The sequence below is a fragment of the Sander vitreus genome, chromosome 17, assembly GCF_031162955.1.
Source record: "Sander vitreus isolate 19-12246 chromosome 17, sanVit1, whole genome shotgun sequence".
In the NCBI taxonomy this organism is placed as follows: domain Eukaryota; kingdom Metazoa; phylum Chordata; class Actinopteri; order Perciformes; family Percidae; genus Sander; species Sander vitreus.
This window is the reverse complement of record NC_135871.1, coordinates 30,672,608-30,688,371: the sequence shown is the minus strand read 5'-3', so window position 1 is coordinate 30,688,371 and position 15,764 is coordinate 30,672,608. Positions and strand designations below refer to the sequence as shown.

The window sequence follows — 15,764 nt, the reverse complement described above, 5'->3', positions numbered from 1 at the left end:
GTTTGGGCAGTATTATGTTACTGTATGAGTGGCTCTTATTTTTTCTCCAAGCTCTGCGTTTGGGAGTCCTGGTTTGTGATGTCTTCGCCGTTGTTGGTTCCTTCCTCCTCCTCATCCTTAGTCTCTGCCACTCCTTGGAAGTCGTGGTCGTACTCAAGGTCAGGGAGCTGCAGAGTGTCTGAAGGTGGACCGGGTGATCGTCGGGATTGGAAGCGAGCCAGGCCTCGTCTCCGCCTACCCAGGCCCTTGGGGCTTGGCAGGCTTCGGACCGACCCTTTCGATGACTGCCTGGAGAACTGGAGGGAGAACTGGCGCCCCCGTGGCCGGGTTGGTGGGTAATTTGCCCAGCGGAATCTCTCGGGTCCTAGCTGGGTGGGGGAACAACATATCGAGGAGCCGGTCCTGGAAATACATACAATTAGTCAGACTATAACAACAAAGCTAAAACCGACTGGGGTTGCTAGTCATTTTGGTAAGCCCATTACTTTAAAACAGCAGCATAATGGTTTCATTAAGGACAGAGTTGAACAAACACTGAGTGAAAAGGTGGTTTAATGGTTTCATTAAAGGAAAATTCCAGAGCAAAATGAACCTAGGGGTTAATAACGTGTAGTTTAGAAAGACATTACCGTATAGAGGCAGGTGCCATCTTGGGAAAACAGTCATGACCAGTCGAACCATGAATGCTGTGCAACCAGTAACATAGCTCAAGCACTGCGTTCGTGGTTCGACTGGTCATGACTGTTTTTCCAAGATGGCGCCTGCCTCTATATATGAACGGTAATGTCTTTCTAAACTATCTTTTTAATAAACTGTCTGTACACTTACAAAGTTCTCAATGCTTCAGTTTACATGTAGGGATCCTCATTATGCTACCGTTGAAGTGTGATGCTATTTTGAGCCTTGTTAGTGGTGTAGAAATAGCGATTTACCCTCTGCCCCGAAGTCTAGCGTTAGAAGCTAATCACTGGTTTGCGCTAGCTTGTTTCAAGCTAGAGACACATTCGATTAGCATGGAAACATATCCTAGAGAACGATTGACTCGGTACACATATGTTATTAACCCCTAGGTTCATTTTGCGCCAGAATTGTCCTTTAAGGACAGAGTTGGACAAACAATGAGGGGAAAGTCAGAAGTCATGACACTGAATTACCTCGGGGTATCTAAGACTGGTGCTTCCTCAGTGGGGGAGGGATCTAGTCCATACTGAGGTTTTGCCGCTTCACCATTGCCAGAAGAATCCGTCTTGTGACAGACGTCACTGGACAACGGCGGACTTATGACGAGCCGAGGGAAAACAGTAAAGGGTGAGCTTTCAGGGGATGGAGGGTTGCTGCTGACCTCCCTTAAGGTGGACAAAGTGTCCATAGCAGTGGAGCCATGGACACCAATGGCTCCGTCCTCTGGACGTGGGTAAACCCTGGTTGGATTGATGGACGATAAAATGGATGTCAGACAGACCAACTGTTACAATTAGACAGACAGTGCTAACCACTGATCTATCTTGCTGCCCAATAACATTAGCCTCGTGAGAGCGTCCTGATCTGGCGAGCTCCAGTTTTCCACTAGCAGATCAGTCTGGCAACTTGAGACAGAGAAAATTTGCAGCCGTTCGCCAAACGACCGACCAATCAGCGTTGGTTTTGAGGCAGGTTTAGGTGCGACGCAACGAGAAGCGACTGTTCAGTCTAAACAACATGGCGGCTTCCACGGATGAGATGAGTGTAGCTATCGCGCTAGTTTTATCCGAAATAGAAAGTATTCCTTTATTGAAAGAAGAGCAAAAAACGGCACTGGAGGCTTTTCTCGGAGGAAAAGATGTTTTTGCTCTTCTCCCAACTGGTTTCAGCAAGAGTTAGATATATCGTTGATCTGATTGGTTGATTTGTATTTTCGCCCCTTCCCAAAAGTTCTCCAACGGAAAGTTCCCAGATGGATATGCCGAGCAAATGCGAAGCAATCCATCAGGTCAGAGTCAGGTTACAATAACATGCCAGCTGTAGTTGAAATCAATATGGGTTGCTTCAGTACCTGAAGTCTGGGAAGAAGCTTCCTGTTGCGTCGCTGCTGTGTCGTTTAAAGATGGGCCGAGGAGGTCGGAGGTCAGGAGGATCCTGGACGCTCAGCAACCGGCGGACTCGACCCAGAACCTGCAAACACCAAAAGATGTGATGGTAGAATAACAGGTAAACATTGAAGGCTGTTCTTCCATTCAGGACTCAAACAAACAATGATAAAGTAGAACCATGTGAAGAAAGAGCACATACCCCAAAGCCATACAACTATTATTTCATTACCATGTTTAGAAATGTGTAATCTGTTTATAGAGCCTGAGTTTTATCATTCTATTGTTATCTATGTCCGGTAGTCATCTACATTTGGTTTCCTTTACATAATTCATTTAGGTGGCCTGGCAGTAATTTCATCAAAGAGTCTTATACTGTAGAATTTGTCCAGCAATAAATGGAAAAAAGGCATTAATGGCATGTAAAGAATACTGCGATCATTCAAATATTTTATGCACAACCTGTAGGACAAAATCTGTGAGAATTAGAAACTACATAAATGATTGCAAAGAAGTGGCGCCTAAAAGTAATTTATTTATGTCTTCCTTGATTAATGGCCTAATGATATTTTCTATCATATGACACTGATATGTCAAGTAGTTTTTGCGATAACCTGCTTACTAGGGCTGCAACAAACAACTATTTTCATTGTCGATTAATCGATTAGTTGTTTAGTCTCTAAAATGGTGAAAAATGTGGATCAGTGTTTCCCAAAAAGTCCAAGATGACGTCCTTAAAGTGGCCATATTATGCTCATTTTCAGGTTCATAATTGTATTTTGAGGTTGTATCAGAATAGGTTTACATGGTTTAATTTTCAAAAAACACCATATTTTTGTTGTACTGCACATTGCTGCAGCTCCTCTTTTCACCCTGTGTTCAGGTCTCTGTTTTAGCTACAGAGTGAGACCTCTCACTGCTGTTTGTTGTCAGTCGCACATGCTCAGTAGCTAGGTAAGGACTACATGCTCAGTAGCTAGGTAAGGACTACACGCTCAGTAGCTAGGTAAGGACTACATGCTCAGTAGATAGGTAAGGATTACATGCTCAGTAGCTAGGTAAGGACTACATGCTCAGTAGCTAGGTAAGGACTACATGCTCAGTAGCTAGGTAAGGACTACATGCTCAGTAGCTAGGTAAGGACTACACGCTCAGTAGCTAGGTAAGGACTACATGCTCAGTAGATAGGTAAGGATTACATGAGCTAGCTAGCTGTTTCTCCAACTTCGGCCTGTACAAGGCAGGATTAGCTGGGAGACTTCTTCTAAATGAGGGCGCACTTCCAACTTCTATACAATTTATTTTGTAGATTAGGGTGAATTTGTGTGCATTGTAGCAGTGTTTTGCCATTTAGAACGAGCTAGCATGCTAACGGTTAGCCCCCTAGGCCCCTCGTCTCGGCTAGTGACGTAGAAAACCGTGCAGATGTTGACCAGCTCACCCGGAGACTGAAGGTAGGACACATTGAGAAACCGTATCTCACTCAGAACAGCATGGATGTTTTTTGTTTTCAAGTTTGTCTGCGTGTGGGAGCACCAGAGACACAAAATAACACCCCAAATCTCAGAAAAAGTGTTTTTTTTCATAATATGGGCACTTTAAATGTCTTTTTTTGTCCACAACTCAAAGATATTCAGTTTACTGTCACAGAGGAGAGAAGAAACTAGAAGATATTCACATTTAAGAAGGTGGACAACAAGATGACTCAACTCAAATAGTTGGTGATTAATTATATAGTTGACAACTAATTGATTTATCCTTGCAGCTCTTCTGCTTAGCGACTGACAAAACATCATACAGGGATAAAATCAGAAGTATTAAAACAGGATGTATTACCGACTCTTGCCGCCAAGCCAAAACAGAGTCCTGATGCCGTGGACGGATGGCGCTAACGTCAGCCTCATCAAACTGCAGGATGTCAGAGAGTCTGGAAGAGACATAGGACAAAGGTTTTTCTCATTTTGCTGATGGATTCAACTTAAAAGTTTCCTGCAAACACAAATCAAATTAAAACAGAAGTAAAAACGCTGACTAGCTCCCTTTGTAACAACTAACCAGAGTTACATCATCAATGAGCAATCAATTAACCAATCAGCTTGCTCGGGAAATGCGCAGTACATAAAGTGTGTGTGTGTGTGTGTATTTGCGTGTGTGCGTGTGTGTGCGTGCTGACCCCATGTCGGTGGTGGAGCCGAGGAACGAAGGGATGCAGTAGTCGGCAGCAGCCAGCGTGTAGGGCGGGCGCGCCTCGCAGTCGTTCCAGTACATGTCTTTGGTCATATGAGGCAGGTTCATGTGCATCTCATCTACAGCCAGCAGAGACACCTGGATGGGCAGGTAAATAGGAAGTGACCACAATGGATGGGTTTGAGTGGGGTGTCAGTTCAATGTTATAATATAACATCACATAACATCATGTACTGTGTTTTTAAAGATATTTTTTGGGGCATTTTAGCCTTTAATAGACAGGAAAGGGGGGAGAGAGGGGGAAGACATGCAGCAAATGGCCACAGGTCGGACTTGAACCCTGAGCCGCTGCGTCAAGAACTGAGCCTCTGCATATGAGCTACCCAGGCGCCCAAGGTTTTTTTTAGCCTGTGTCTGAGCACTGTGATTGGCTGCTGACCTGAAGGTTCCTATCGATGATCCAGTTAACTTCAAAGTCGTCATCGTCCTCTCCAAACGGGTTGATCAGCTGCTCCGCTACCTGACGACAAGGCACAAATCTGGAGTTCCTTCACACATATTTGAGAAGTGTTTTTTTAAAGACTTACGTCTTCAGTAGAATCCACTGTGCTTGTGGAAAGTATTGACATTGACATTGTGGGATTTGTTGACATGAAGGAATATATATACAAATAGAGTGCTGCAAGGATTCACGTTTTGTTCTACGACATAAAATACGTCAGTAAATACTCCACTTGTGAATTCTGAAACTTAAGGAGATAGGAGAAAAAAAACGCTCTGGGTTGTTTGCATTTCTTTAAACCAATCACAATCGTCTTGGGCGACGCTAAGCGCCAGACGGAGCAACGGTGCCTCTGCAACATTCTCTCAGGAAGGACCTTGTTTTGGTGGAACATTTGCACCCCGCAAAAGAAAACGACACAGACAATATTAAATGAAGTTAACTGTTGACACAATACAGTAACGTGAGCTATTTAAATGAGCTGATACATGGTTAAACCTCATTAGCTCTTACCAGTGTATCTCCGTGTGTACTTCGTCCACAACAATCCCACCAATCAGTCCCCAAAACCTCCCAGTTAGAGAGGAAATGCCCTAAACATATTCTTTGTAAATCTTTACAATCATTCCCTGAAAGAATCAAGCAGACCCGCCTTGTTGCACGATCCAAATCCATTTTCAGTGTTTGGCAAGCTCTAAGTTTGGTGTTGTTTTCCGAAGAGAATGGAGTTTGACATCGACAACGCACAGAGAGTGTAAGCAAGGGAAAAGTCTGACATCCGGCGTGTGATGTCAGGCTTTATCATTGAAATGTACTTCCTTTAATCCAGACTAGGGCGGCGCTAATTTCAGAGTTCGGCTTACAAAAACGTTAGCCTGGCTCCGCCCTCCTACGTACTTCCGCTCAATTTTCATTTTCTTTCAGTACTAACTAAACTCTGGGTTCGCGGCATATTCTTGGGTTTTCTCCGGCCAATTTTTTACCGGTCCAATCAGCGAAGAGAGGGAGTGGCTGAGAACGATGACGTTGAGGTTGTAGTTCCGTCATGGCGGCGGAGAAAGATGCGAGCGAAGCCATTCGGTCCGTTGCTGCAACGCTGCCGAATATCCAGAAGTTAAAGCCCGAGCAAGAACAATCTTTGCTGAGTTGTGTTGGGGGCCATGATGTTGTGGCCCTCCTCCCCACGGGGTTCGGGAACAGTTTGATTTTCATGCTCGCTCCGTTAGTGGTGAAGGAGTTGGATAAGGCTAACGCTAGCGATGCTAAGCCGACGTCACGACCAAACGTTAGCGATTGGTTATGGCAGATCCAGAGCGGCTCTGGGCAGATCCAATAGTTTTAAACTTCAACAGAGTATCCGCCTTCAAGGAAGTTAACACTTGTCAATGGAGAGAGGCCAGACTCTCTGGACCAATGAAATGGACCAGAGTCTGGTAGGACCAGGCTAGTGGACCAGAGTCTGGTAGGACCAGGCTAATGGACCAGAGTCTGGTAGGACCAGGCTAATGTACCAGAGTCTGGTAGGACCAGGCTAATGGACCAGAGTCTGGTAGGACCAGGCTAGTGTACCAGAGTCTGGTAGGACCAGGCTAATGGGCCAGAGTCTGGTAGGACCAGGCTAATGGACCAGAGTTTGGTAGGATCAGGCTAGTGTACCAGAGTCTGGTAGGACCAGGCTACAAAAACTTATCCTGTAAGGAAAAGTCATTGGCACCTTCAGCCAGCCGGAGTAGAAGAAGAACTGCAGCAGCGTGAAGACCGGCACGTAGAGGTCGAGGTCGTGACCATGGTAACTCTGAGCAGGGTCGAGAAACTGACGGCCAATCAGACAAGCGAAGAAAAAAGTGTAGACGGCAAGAGTGACAACCTGAAGAGAGAGAGATCATAGTGGCTTTACTGTACATCCCTTTCCTCTCTGAGTGGGACATTCAGTTTCAGTAATGATGGAAGAAGATTAGCTGCATCTGTTTCCAACATGTTATGGTGACAAATGGAATATATAATAAAGAGAGACAGGCCTGAGTGTAAACCAGCGGGATGCCGACCCAGTCGTAGCCGAAAAGAGTTGCACACCAACTCCGGAACAGATTCATCTCCTAAAAGACAGACACAGATTCAACAGGCTGATTGGAAGAACGGTCCCAGCCAGTCTTCTGGGAGTAAAGCTGGGTGTCACATTACCTACATGTCTGGTTTATGTGGTCCCAGACTAGCAATGATTTAGAGTCTCAAGTGGCATTTAATGCGTGCGGCTGCCTAAGTGCCATTTTCTCTTCAACAGGATCATTTTTAATGAGACACTTTCATGATTCGTTTTTGTGTTTATGACACGCGAGAGGCCAAAAAGCTCTTGTCTGACAGCATTAGTTACTTTTCAGATCCCAGTTTTTCATCCCCTTCCTGTCCAGTGAAAACCCACGTATCTCTAAATGTTCTGATGTTGAATGTTTGTGATAAACTGAAGGATGACGTGTTTCTTTATGTGTTAAGAAAATGTGGTTAGACTTTACTTGAAGGTATCTACGTAAGAGTGACATGACACTGTCATGAACGTGTCATAAACATTGTAAACAAGTCAAAACGTTTATGACATAACGCTTCTTTTAGTAAGTGTCATTCAGTTTTTGTCATGACAAGTTATGGTTAGGGTTAGAGTTAGGGTTCATGTGTCATGACAGTGTCATGTCACTCTTATGTAGATACCTTCAAGTGAAGTGTTACCGAAAATTCTCCTACTTCTTACATTAAATGAAGTCTTTAAAAAGCCTCTTGGATCAGCTGGAAAATGCATCGTCACAGAGCTGAAAACAGGGCTGTTTTTCTGACACCATGAAACGTTTTCAATCTTTTTAGAGATACGTGGTTGTCACAGGACAGCGATGCTACAAACATATGATGATCTTATAGAATATGATGCATTGCTGTAGATTAAACTACCCAACAGTACATAATGAGCACAAACTTTGACATCTACATACATACTTCTACTTAAAGTAGGCCTACTTTTTGTCAACAAGTCAAGTTTTATTATGCTTTTTTATTATTCATTAGCTAGTTTACTTTTGGTACTGACTGTAGCCATAATGTTAATGTTTTCCTTCTATCAGATATGTCAGCTAGCTTTTAACAAGATGCTACGCTCATTTTTTCCTGCAACATTTTTCCTTCATCTGAAATGGTTTGTTTGGTCTGTCATGTTGGTGTGAATGTTGGTGTGATCTTGTTTCCCTCTAAATATCTAAACATCATTTCTCAGTCCCGTCAGAAAAACATGATTATGCTATCGCATTTTTTCAAATACGCCACACTTTCGCCGCATAAATAGACAATTTTGGCGCAAAATAGACAATTTTGGCGCAAAATAAGCGGGGCTTGCATGATTTCATAATCCCCGCATTTTCTTTGCAAAAAAAGTCACATATATCTTAGCAGAAAGTTGAAAAATGTTGCGTTTACTTCACACAAGAGCAGCCATGGGAATGTTATGAAGTGACGTAATTACGCGACGTGAACGTGATCATGGATCGTGATCATCGAAAAGCTGCAAACCCCGCGATGAAGCCATGATGAAAATTGGCTGTGTGCATATTCCATCGCGTTTTTTAAGAAAACGTGACGCATAATCCAGGATTTTTGCCCGCAACAATCACAAAAAAACTCAACATTTTTCTGGAAGGACTGATATTTGAAGACAGAATATAAAATGTTAAGTGTCACATTGAGAATGTTCTGCAGGTCGATGCTGTCCTGAATGCGTCCTTCCTGTTTAGCTTTAGTCGCCAAGTTGGAGAACCAGACGACGGGAATCCAGTACTTCAGGTGAGGAGAACGGATGTTCTCAAACGCCTTTCTCTCTTCTGGAGTCATAAAACCTGCAAGTGGGCCGACAAAACCAGTATATGCAGTAGATATCAGTATATTATCTCATCCCTTATGAATGCTGCAGAGTTGTAGTTTAGTGGCAGTTTTGTTGTTATTATGAAACCATTTTAATACCATTTATACCAGCAATTGTGATTCAGTATTACACTCTGTAATTGCTTCTCTATATAAAGTAGTGTTAATTTAAAAGTCCCATATCATGCTCATTTTCAAGCTCATACTTGTATTTTTAGTTTCTAGTAGTCATGTTAACATGCTTTAATGGTCAAAAAACACATTATATTTCTTATAATGTCTGTCTGAATATACCTGTATTCACCCTCTGTCTGAAACGCTCCGTTTCAGGGCCTGTCTCTTTAAGACACTCTAAAGAAAAAGCCCAGTCTGCTCTGATTGGTCAGAGTTTCCGGGTCTTCCACATCTGCGCTTTCAGAGTCTCTGCACCGTCATTTTAGCCGGGGAATGACTGTAACGACACTGTAGCGTCACTTTCTACCTATATATGTATAGTATAGTTGTGACATCACAACGTTACAGAAGTCCTGATGGCTCGTGTAAAGGCACAGTTTCAGAATACGGGCTGTGTGCATTTCTCTGTGGATTGAGAGTATTGATACTTTCACAGTATTCATACAGCACCTTAATGAAGTTTGAAATTGTCATGTTAGCTTCTTGTGTTAGCTTCAGTTTTCCTCCAATCAAATATGTTAGCTAGCTTTTAACAACATGTTTTCCTGCAACATTTTTACTTCACAAAATGACCGAACCATATGTGGCTCCAATGTTGATTTAATTGATTCATGTTTATTTTCATTCATTGGTTCATTTAATTTAGTTGAGTGTTTGTCTAACACATCAACCTTTCCACAAATTCTGTGGCAGATAAATGAAAGAAAAGGCTTTGCAAGATTAGGAATCTTAAAGTGCTAAAATTCCCAAATCTATTTTTCCAGTTACTTGTTTATTTGCTCTAAAACTGATCAACCTAATGGAGGTCTTACGGACATTCGCCATTCGCCAGCAGTGTCGCCATTTGAGAGCTTTAAAAAACGTGTTCATTATGATTAGCTCTAATCTCCTGAGGCTCTCAGGCTCTCTAATTGGCCGATAACGAGCCAATCCCCGGGGTCGGATCAGTCGCTTACAGGAAGGAAGAGGAGCAGCCGGGAAGGAGCTGAACTCCATCTGACTTTTAATAATTTCAGTTTAGACACACTGACACATCACGGACAGTTCAGTTACACATAAAACATAGATATATAAATACTGTATGCATTGTACACATGCTCTACACTTATAGCCTGTCAATGTGACAGTACTAATGAGGTAACCCAACACTCCGTCTGTCTGTGCTGTCTGTGTCTGTCTGTCTGTTGGCTTAATGTTTTTGGGACGCTCACCTGCCTCGACAACATGGTCTATGGTCGGGAAGCGTTTGCAGACAGCGGTGCTGACGGAGCGGAAGATGAGCAGTGATGTCAGGTTAACGTAACGTACTAATGTCCGGCGCAGCAGGCGGCCGTATTCATCTTTACCCTGGACACAGCTGGAGGAAACACAATGGCATGAACCAGTGGTGTAGTCTAGTTTATTGTAGTGGGTGTACTACAATAGTCTCTCTGCATGATCCAAAGCCTTTGTTGAGTTTCCAGTAACATTTCTCAACCTGTATTTGCGATAAACGAATAGCTAAAGTAAAAGTTTTGTCCCAAAACAATGTTGTTACGTATCATTGCACATTTTTAAGTGGGTATATGGAAATGCTGGAGCTTTCTTAGTGGGTATACGGCGTATACCTGCGTATCACGTAGACTACACCACTGGCATGAACGTGGAAATACTTCACGTAATCCTGAACTACCTACCAATGCAACAGATTCTCACTCCCATCTCGTAAAATACAGACGCTTGGTCAGGTGCCTTTGGCGCTGTTATTGACGCTAAAAGTCTCCTTCAGCGTCATATAACACGCTTGGTCGGGACTGTTGGCGTCCCTTTTGACGCAGTTATGTTAAGGAAAAGGTCGTGGGTGGGCTTACGTTTCCGTGACGCGGGAATAACGGGACAGTTGAGTTTAGGAAAGGGTCATGGGTGGGCTTACGCTTCCATGACACGCGGGGAGAATGGGACAGATAAAGAAGAAAACGACTTTAAGAAACGTGCCAGGCGGGACATGAACCCCGGTCTCCTGGGTCAAAGTCCTGTGTTTGACCCATCCACCCCCCCGACCAACCTTCCTACGTGGCCTAACATACTACTCGCTAAACCCTGTGTAGCTGCTGCTCTCCCCGGTACGTTATACAAACACGCTGAAGGGCACTTTTTTCGTCACTTCAGACACAGACAGCCACTGTCGAAACGTCCGTATTTTACGAGTTCGGAGTGAGAACGGGTTGACCAATGCAAGACCACGAAACAAGCTGCAATGTAACGTTAACGGGCAATTGCACATCGTCAGTTTGCATCCACTAAAAGTTCTGTTTTTGCCGCTGAAAGGCTCAGATTATTATTCTAAGTGTCTGACAACATTATGGAAAGGATCCCTTCAGAGATAGACCTTTTAGTTAAAGAGGAAGATCCTTTTAGTTTAACATGAAACAGCCCCAAAATCACCATCACCAAACCCACCAGCCTCCATTTACTAGATGGGAACAAACTGAGCAAACGGAACAAATCTTCACGTTGTAGAAAGGGAACCTCCGCCCTCCCCTGAACACTTTATACCGTGAACGTTTGATCAATATTTTTGCTACGTTCTCTGGTTTAGATAAAAGGATGGAAAACGTTCCTGCAATCTTCTGAGTGACTTATTACGTGTGGAAAAACAACATGGGTGCAAAATACTGTCCCACTGAAGTCATAAAAAGCCACGCTGGCAGAATAAATACCCGAATGTCATCATCTCAAATGAATAAATAACTCAAAATGTATATTTTCGTACAGAGAGTTTGATGTAAAGTTACCTGGAGATGAGGAACATGAGTCGGTCCGGCCAGGGCAGGTTAACAAACTGATTCCACCATCGATTCACCACCAGAGTCACATAAAAACCTAAAACACAAACACGGGAATATTCACTTTCATTTAGGGATGCACCGATCTGATACTGCATCGGATCGGTGCAGCACCTGAACAATCCCGGAAGTGGAACGTCGTGGATATAGACTAAATAAACTACTTTAACGTAGATTTTCTTTAGGGCTTTATTACGTGGTATCGGATCGGTGCATAAACTCCAGTACTTCCCGATACCGATACCAGCGTTTTAGGCAGTATCGGACCCGATACCGATATCAGTATCGGCAGGGCAAGCGAGCTATTCTGTCGTTTAGGTATGAGGACGTGTTGACCAGAGGGGGCTAGATAGACTGGAGAGCTGGAGAGATGCCAGTTCACCTCCTGGGCACTGCCAGGTGCTCTTGAGCATACCCCCCCCAACCGCTCAGGGCACTGGTCCAGCACTGGCAGCTTAAGCCCACTCACTCTGACATCTCTCCATTTGTGCATGGATAGGTCCTGAGCATGTGTGTGTGTATTTCAGGCCTGTGTGTAGTGATTTCTAACAAACAGAGTGTAAATTGTAATTTCCCCACTGGGAATCAATAAACAGTATAAATTATTATTATATATATATTATTAAAACATCTCGATGACCCCTGTAATAAGCCTCGCCCCCCTCCAGCAGATGGGACATGGCCCCAAACTAAAAACATCAAAGTATACGTCACATAAATTGTTCCCAAAGATGGTCTCAGCCATTTCAGGTAGTTCTGATCATGCTGATGTTTGTTCAAGTGTTTATTTTTCATATAACTTTGGTTTGTATTAGTTATTTGATGTTATAAAAACGAGGTGAAACGTCATTATTATTCACAGCATTTGTTACGTGTGAATGTAGTCTGTGTAAGCATGTTTATGTGCCTTCAATGTGATGTCTCTGTTTAGTTGTTGAGTGTCGAGCACAGCCAAATGAATTTACTTTGTTTTGATGCTGAGGGAACATTGGAAACACACACATGGGTTGGTCCTACATGTCCTCTAACTGTGAGTCAGGGTGGACATCAGATACAAAAACACTTATTTGCTTTTAGCTTTTCTCTGCTCTTTAATGATCTGTTTCCATTAGCAGCCTGCTAATGAGGCAACCCAACACTCCGTTCGTCTGTCTGTCTGTCTGTCTGTCTGTCTGTCTGTCTCACTATTTGTCTGTTTGTCTCACTATCTGTCTGTCTGTCTGTCTCACTATCTGTCTGTCTGTCTCACTGTCTGTCTGTCTGTCTGTCTGTCTGTCTCACTGTCTGTCTGTCTGTCTATCCGTCTGTCTGCCCGTCTGTCTGCACGTCTGTGTGTGAGTCTGTCTCACTATTTGTCTGTTTGTCTCACTATCTGTCTGTCTGTCTGTCTCACTATCTGTCTGTCTGTCTCACTGTCTGTCTGTCTGTCTGTCTGTCTGTCTCACTGTCTGTCTGTCTTTCTGTCTGCCCGTCTGTCTGCATGTCTGTGTGTGTGTGTGTGTGTGTGTGTGTGTCTGTCTGTCTGTCTGTCTGTCTCACTATCTGTCTGTCTGTCTATCCGTCTGTCTGCCCGTCTGTCTGCACGTCTGTGTGTGTCTGTCTGTCTCACTGTCTGTCTGTCTCACTGTATGTCTGTCTGTCTGTCTCACTGTCTGTCTTGGTGTCTGTCTGTCTGCACGTCTGTGTGTGTCTGTCTGTCTCACTATCTGTCTGTCTATCCGTCTGTCTGCATGTCTGTGTGTGTCTGTCTGTCTGTCTCACTATCTGTCTGTCTATCCGTCTGTCTGCATGTCTGTGTGTGTCTGTCTGTCTGTCTCACTATCTGTCTGTCTGTCTGTCTGCACGTCTGTGTGTGTCTGTCTGTCTGTCTCACCATCTGTCTGTCTGTCTCACTGTCTGTCTGTCTGTCTGTCTGCACGTCTGTGTGTGTCTGTCTGTCTGTCTCACCATCTGTCTGTCTGTCTCACTGTCTGTCTGTCTGTCTGTCTCACTGTCTGTCTGTCTGTATACAGCGACGTATAGATAGCGAAGTAACGTCTGATTTGAACCCAAATCACCATCTTTTTCTAAACTTAGCGAAGTATTTTTTGTGCCTAAACGTAACCAAACTAGGACCATTTCACAATGTTAAAGATCAAAACCTTTACGTTCAAAACCGAGACCATTATTTGTATTTTCTGCCACCGCTAGGGGGCGCTAGTTTATGAAACGTTCCTGTGGGTCGTATTATAGGGTAGGAACAAACGACCCATATCATTGTATGGTCTGGAGGACTTGTTGACTACAATTATAAATCACGTATGTTATGTTGTAGTCTCTCTGTGTCTCCAGGCAACTGTCAAGTTTAGGAAAAAGATCGTGGTTTGGATTGAAACATTCCTAAGGAACGAACAAGTGTTTCCTGGGTGAAAGTCTTTTCGTTTTCCCTGGGAAGCCCTGTGTTTTATGACCCACCCATCCATCCCGACCTCCTCCCTACGCAGTCCAGAGCGTTCTTATACAGCAGTCAATGTGGTGCTAGTGCCATTGCCAGACCTTCCTCCACAGCGCGGCGGAGGAGGGTCTGTCTAGTCCACACAGCATTCCAGGATGAGAGAAAAATGTGCTCTAGTTTATTGGCATTTCTTTAAACCAATCACAATATTCATGGGCGGCGCTGAGAACTGGACGGAGCCACGGTGCCTCTGCTAAATAGTCTCAGGAAGGAACTTGTTTTGGTGGAACGTGTGTACGTTCAAAGGTCGTTTTAGTCGTGCGACAGAAAACTCAGATTGGACAGATAGTCTAGCTAGCTGTCTGGATTTACCCTGCAGAGATCTGAGGAGCAGTTAACCATAGTCCTTTTACAACACAAAGAAAGCCCTATAGGTAACGGACATCTGGCCTAAATGAGCTACATCCATAGCAATCCCAGAAGTGGAACATCGTGGATATAGACTAATTTGGTGCTGACAGCAAAAGATTACATTCAATACATGAATTGCAGTGCTTTATTTTGGTGATGCTGGTCCTGCAACAAGAGAGCTTCAGACAGTAAACAGAGAGACGTACCCAGAACGAAGGTGACGGGGATCTGCTCTGCGTATTTATCACAGTACATGGAAAGTTTCTCGAACAATCTCTTCTGTTGGTCGGAGAGGACGAGTCTGCAGCACAGAGGACACAGAAGTACATTTACTCAAGTGCTATACTTTGAGGTACTTGCAGTATATACAAATCCTTTAAAGGTCCAGTGTGTAGCGTGTTTAGTTGTTCATTATCAAAATCTGTGTTGCCCAGATTGATCTGTGTTGTGTTGACACCAGACCCTTCTCAGTTACAACTGAGAAGGGTCTGGGGAAGGTTCATTCACAGCCCATTTCCAAAGGGGCGTCACCAACTCGCCAGAAGTTCTTCAGGGTTTTCCCAGGCTATGTTCCATGGTGTCCATCGGAAGGGACACTTCGCCTCTCTATACTGAAGCTCCTTAAAGCCGCATTCTGTCTAATTTCCAGCAGGGGGCGACTCCCCTGGCTCCAAAAAGAAGTCTGTTTCTATAGAAGTCTATGAGAAAAGGAGACTACTTCTCACTAGATTTCATAATGTGTGTATGGTCTCAAACGCTAGTTTCAAGTCTTCTTCAATACAGCATGATGTTCATTTGGTAAATGATGCTCCCATTTATTGCAAAATAGATGATAAAGCCAGGGGTCAAGGGGGATTTACTCACCAGATTAGAACCAGGTTCTAAAGGAAACAATCAATGACTCTGTGTGTGTGTGTGTGTGTGTGTGTGTGTGTGTGTGTGTGTGTGTGTGTGTGTGTGTGTGACCTGTATACGACGCTGAGCACGGTGTAGAGCAGAACGAACATGAAGAACTCTCGGTAGAGCAGTTTGTAGATGCTTCCCCTCCAACGCAGCAGCAGCCGATGGAAACTGAAGAAGGAGGCGTTGGCTACCTTACTGGAATATGTGACGGTCATCCTGAGACCTGACAGACAGACAGACACACAGACAGACAGACACAAATACACAGACAGACACACACACACACACACAGACACACACACACACACACACACACACACACACACACACAGACAGACAGACACACAGACAGACAGACACAAATA

General features: G+C 44.0%; 1 protein-coding gene across 1 annotated transcript; it reads right to left on the bottom strand.

Annotated features, from left to right (window-relative positions):
• Positions 1-35: 35 nt before the first annotated feature.
• On the bottom strand, positions 36-15,614 carry LOC144532091 (bestrophin-3-like). The gene is made up of 13 exons (XM_078272639.1): positions 15,463-15,614; positions 14,703-14,797; positions 11,601-11,688; positions 10,038-10,183; positions 8,473-8,627; positions 6,774-6,851; positions 6,470-6,622; positions 4,693-4,773; positions 4,240-4,391; positions 3,903-3,993; positions 2,033-2,151; positions 1,155-1,421; positions 36-402 (listed from the first exon to the last, which is right to left on the bottom strand). Exons 1-13 carry the CDS (start codon positions 15,612-15,614, stop codon positions 36-38), a joined length of 1,944 nt encoding a protein of 647 aa, XP_078128765.1.
• Positions 15,615-15,764: the final 150 nt, after the last annotated feature.